This window comes from Oratosquilla oratoria, chromosome 17 (genome assembly GCF_046742065.1).
Source record: "Oratosquilla oratoria isolate Oo_2021 chromosome 17, ASM4674206v1, whole genome shotgun sequence".
Classification (NCBI taxonomy): Eukaryota; Metazoa; Arthropoda; class Malacostraca; order Stomatopoda; family Squillidae; genus Oratosquilla; species Oratosquilla oratoria.
This window is the reverse complement of record NC_134793.1, coordinates 25,019,382-25,024,381: the sequence shown is the minus strand read 5'-3', so window position 1 is coordinate 25,024,381 and position 5,000 is coordinate 25,019,382. Positions and strand designations below refer to the sequence as shown.

General features: G+C 42.4%; 3 protein-coding genes across 7 annotated transcripts in view; all 3 read right to left on the bottom strand.

Annotated features, from left to right (window-relative positions):
* Positions 1 to 1,392, bottom strand: part of LOC143034687 (uncharacterized) — a 2,133-nt gene extending 741 nt beyond the window's left edge. The window contains exons 1-3 of the mRNA XM_076201057.1: positions 1,315 to 1,392; positions 911 to 1,086; positions 204 to 310 (exon numbers count right to left, since the gene is read on the bottom strand). Coding sequence (XP_076057172.1) covers positions 204 to 310; positions 911 to 1,086; positions 1,315 to 1,392 — 361 coding nt within the window. The remainder of the gene's footprint in view (positions 1 to 203; positions 311 to 910; positions 1,087 to 1,314) is intronic.
* The window catches only part of LOC143034520 (uncharacterized), a 27,110-nt gene extending 24,322 nt beyond the window's left edge, over positions 1 to 2,788 (bottom strand). Inside the window, exon 1 of the mRNA XM_076200690.1 lies at positions 2,656 to 2,788. Within this exon, the coding sequence (XP_076056805.1) occupies positions 2,656 to 2,781 (126 nt within the window). The 5' untranslated portion in view covers positions 2,782 to 2,788. The remainder of the gene's footprint in view (positions 1 to 2,655) is intronic.
* LOC143034515 (adhesion G-protein coupled receptor G6-like) overlaps positions 1 to 5,000 on the bottom strand; it is a 396,540-nt gene that overhangs the window by 224,054 nt on the left and 167,486 nt on the right. The window lies entirely within an intron of this gene.

The window sequence follows — 5,000 nt, the reverse complement described above, 5'->3', positions numbered from 1 at the left end:
GAAATCTTGAGAAGGAAGGAATTTTGATTTTAGTAATTGGGGTCTGGTATCCTTGGAGTTCTTTAGTTGAGGAGAAAAGAGAAAAAGGTTTCCGAATGAGACGCTGCTCCAAGTGCCCACACCATACACCATCCCGTGTGCATCACTATGGATGATTGGTGAGAAGGAACGAGGAACAGGACAACAAGAGGAGGGACACTCACCAAACCGTGTGGCCTTCAAAAACCAGGCGGTCGTGATTGCAGCCCGAGGCATCGTAGATTTCGGAACCGGTCGCAAAGCCGATACGGAAAGAGTCAGCTCTAGTGATCTAGAAAAAAAAAAAAAAAAAACCCGGCAACGGATTTTAGTACTTCGCCACTATCGTTTCCATTGTTTGGGACACAGAAGTAGTAAAAGGGAGAGTTTAAGGCGAATGAATGGAGGCATAGTGGGCGCACACTCAATTTCAGAATGAGCAAAAATCTACTCTTTCAACGTCTGGACTATATAAAGTTCGGAACTTCAAGAAATCGGAATGTTTATCTGTCTATATACCGTAAGGTCTCTCCCCCTTCCATGTATGGGAGATGGCCAGCCAAGGCATGAACCCTTGACCCATCCCTTACCATCTATTTTCCCCTTTTGTCTTGGCTCTCTTTGGGTCAAGGGCCATCTCTAATCCTCGCTCGCTCCCTAGGAGGCCGGAAGTCCTCAAAGTCACAATTTCCGTCTCAACTTTACTCTAGCCTGTGGGCAAGATACTTCTCGTGTTCCTCGAATTAGTATTAGTCTTTTTTCTTTTTCTTTTACGTTTCCTGACTTCCACAAGGCCTCCATATGTAAGTGCCCCATCTCAACCAACATCATCAGTTATTATCGCCAATCCCCAAAATCAATACCATCACCACTAACGTCATTATTTACTCACGTTGACTGAGAGGGTGCAGTTGCAGCCATCTGGGTAATTGTTCGGGTAGTTGGGACTTGACCACTTACGCCGGATAGTACCCTTGACGCTGTCGTCCACAGAGATGCTTCCGTCGCATGCTGGACACGGGACTGGTCATCGGAAACAAAGAACCACGGGTTACATCTTCTCTCTTCCTTGGTGCTACATCAACACGGTTGAAATAGAATGTACACACACATACATTTATACATGCATACATACATGCATACATACATACATACATACATACATACATACATACATACATACATACATACATACATACATACATACATACATACATACATACATACATAAATACACACATACATACATACACCGATCCGATAGGAGCGAGAGAAAACGAAGAGAGTGAAGCTTACTGAAGATGAATTATTACCAGAAGTAGTTGTAGGGATATGCGAAGGTGTAATGGTATCCGGAGGACAGCTGCTCTCCATGGTAGTCCAGGGGTAAACTTCTTCGCAAAATTTGGGCAAAAAGATGTCAAAGCCAGGCTGGTAGAAGAAGAAGAAGAAAGAAGAAACGTGAGTAGTAATAAAAGACTGCACGAATGATAAGAGCACAGCTGGAAAGTGACGTGACTTCAGAGGACCAAGCTACTCGAATCACGTCACCAATAGAATAAAGGTGTATCAAATATTCAAATGAAAGGAATTAAGATTAAAGAAAAAGTCCTCCAACACAAATACTCATAATAACCAACACTCAAACGCGCACAACACTGCACAGAAGCATAAAGGTATAGCATTTGATGCTAAACAAGAATTAGAAAGAAAACAATTGAAAAGTGAAAACAAAACATCAAAAGAGGGAAAGGTCGTGAAAGAATGTTTATCTATCTATATATCTATCTATCTATCAAGAGCTCTTTCCCCTTCATAAGGAGGTAGCCAAGTCAAAGGGATGTACCCACTCCCATCCATTCCACTCCCATCTATCACTCTTTATCCCCTCCCATCTTAGCTCCTCATGAATGAGGGGTCATCCTTGTATCTCACCCACTGTCCTGGATCAGAAGTAATGCAGCAAGACAATACGTCCATAGTAAGGTCGCTTCACTTCATCGGCTACCCCCCCCCCCACCTCCTATTCCCCTCATCCACCGTCCTACCTTCCTTGCATAAAAAAACCTTCTATACACCGTCTCTCTCCACTCATCCCTATCTCCTGCCTACTCCCTTCTTTGCTCAACAGACATTACTCTCTTTCTCAACGCCCCCATCACCCTATCCATTCATCTCATCCTTGGTCGTCCACTCAAGTTGACCACATCTTTTCAAAACAGAAAGTGAAACAGAAAAGCCAAGTCGAATGATAAGGATATCAAGGCGATAGAGAAGGATAAAGAAGTAGAGAAAACTAAAGAGAAAAAGAAATGAATCTGAAAGTGACCATAGGACTTCAGAGGAAGAAAAAATGATTGAAAAAATTATGGCGACATTTAAGAGAGGGGGGGGGATATTTTCCAAGAACCAAAGTTTATAGAGATGGGAGGGCAAAGGGACGAGAATGTTCCTCTCCCATGTCTAGCACCTTTCCTTTGTCGGCAAAAGCCAGTTGAGGAATAGATACGTTTTCAGGTTGGTTCCTCTTTCATGATGTCTGATATACACCAACTCCTCTCAATATTCTACCTTAGTTGCCAAGAAACTGTTTGAGCAGTGGAGGATATTGCTAGGATATATATACTTTATACTTACCATGCCATCCAAACAATCTGTATTTGCCCGCGTTTTTGAAGGAGACTGATCCTGTGCCGAGGGTCCCACTCCCAGCATCAGCACCATCATCGTCATCAAAGCCGTCGTCTGCCATAACTTATCCATGATTCCAACTCTGTGATACAGGGAGATACACGAAAAGGTCAGGTGGTGACAAAGATCCGGGCAGCATCTAAAAATTCACAGGAGTGATAAGAAATCAAGTGAACTCATTTCAATCCCATATTCGGTTCATAATTGTTGTATTGTGGGCGCCACCAAGCGATCCTTTTCATCTGTGGGAGAAACCTCCACACGCCATTGCGACTAAACGTAGTCTGATCAACTCTTTGACGTCTGTATTCGTCGCTTGTATTTGGGGTCTTGGCTGTCGCGAGGCGGCTGTAATCAGACAAGGGAAATCCACCCAGAAGCCAAGAAGTTGACTCCATCAGTGAAGGACTTTGATCCTCACGGTTGTGATCAAGGAGAAAGAAGGGTGGGGGAGGAAAGGTGGGTCAAACTGCGCACCCGGTTGCACTCACGTCAAAAGTGTGGCAAATCCGTGTGCGTTTCTCGCTGTGTAGGTGTTACTGCCAGTGAAACAGTTGCCAGATGTCGCTAGCCATTTATAGAATCGTCCTGTTTTCAAAAAAGGATGTGTTTGTTGGATAATCATTTCACTTTGTGTTAAATTAATAATCAACAATTAGACTCTATAGGTAACGTTTTATTCTAGTTCTAGTTAGGTATATAATTTCAAATATGATAATGATGCCATAAGATAGCGCTGTGCAGGAATTTGCAAATAAAAGTACGTGTATCTGCAAACATATGGTCACGTGCTGGGAGGTTGGTACGATGCATTGCATGTAGCTAGATAATGTAGGCCCTTGTGGACACTTAGTTGTAAGCCGAGGTATTTAATATATACTATAATAAGGAGCAATGTGCCTCTGTGTATACTTCTTTCTGTGTGTGGTTGTGTACATAATGTCTGACAAATAAGATACGCCGGAAAAACGATCTTCTAGAAAAAAGTGAAGATGAAAATAGTGTGATTCAAAACCTAAACATTAAAAAAGACTAGGTAATAAAATCCTTATATGTCATGTGACAATGACTTGGATGCGCTTTTGGTTTAAAATATAACAATTGAAAATGTTATATCAAAAGTAATCGCCTAAGCAACGAAATAATAAATTTATTTCGAAAAAATTTGCATTTTAATTTATCAATAAATAGTTAAAGGAGACCATCAGTGAGTTGCCGTAAGTCAACATCTGTCGAATGACAAGGTTTAATCTTTCTCTCGCTGTGTGTGTGTGTGTGTGTGTGTGTGTGTGTGTGTGTGTGTGTGTGTGTGTGTGTGTGTGTGTGTGTGTGTGTGTGTGTGTGTGTGTGTGCGTGTGTGTGCGTGTGTGTGTGTGTGTGTGCGTGTGCGTGTGCGTTTGTGTGTGCGTGTGTGTGTGTGTGTGTGTGTGTGTGTGTGTGTGTGTGTGTGTGTGTGTGTGTGTGTGTGTGTGTGTGTGTGTGTGTGTGTGTGTGTGTGTGTGTGTGTGCGTGCGTGTGTGTGTGGGTGCGTGTGCGTGTGCGTGTGTGTGTGTGTGTGTGGGTGTGTGTGTGTGTGTGTGTGTGTGTGTGTGTGTGTGTGTGTGTGTGTGTGTGTGTGTGTGTGTGTGTGTGTGTGTGTGTGTGTGTGTGTGTGTGTGTGTGTTTAGCGAACTCCATAAGAAAGTTAAGATTGACATCAACTTTGATGTAAAAGAACTTTTAATTATAAGCTGAAAGTACTAGAAATAGAGCTTATGGCCGTAGTTCCTTACTCACCGCCGAGTTGCGCCAGGCAGCCAAGGAACTCTGTGAAAATAATAATATTGTTATGCGTAGGGCGGACAAATCAGAATTATTTGTTATTCTTAACCATTCTGAATACATTGACCAAGTAGAGAGTTTCTCACAGGACCCATCCAAGCTTTTGCATGTAAAGAGGAACCCTATAGAAGAAACCAGAAAGTTAATAAGTAAATTGACTATGGAAATGCCTCTAGGGATGGTGTTAATTTTTTTCCAGTGCAAGGTCACTGTGAACCTGGTATTTCAATGGAAACATGAAAACCCATAAACCCGGACACAAATTAAAACCCATCATTTCTCAAATTCCGACACACACCTACCAACTAGCTAAACAACTAAATGACCTGATCACTCCATTTATTCCCACTATCCATGCTCTCCGCTCCACAGAAGAATTTGTAGACCTCCTTAGAAGTACTAATCCTCAAGGAAGCCTATCCCTCTTGATGTAGAAAGTTTATTTACTCACGTTACTGGGGTGAAATTCT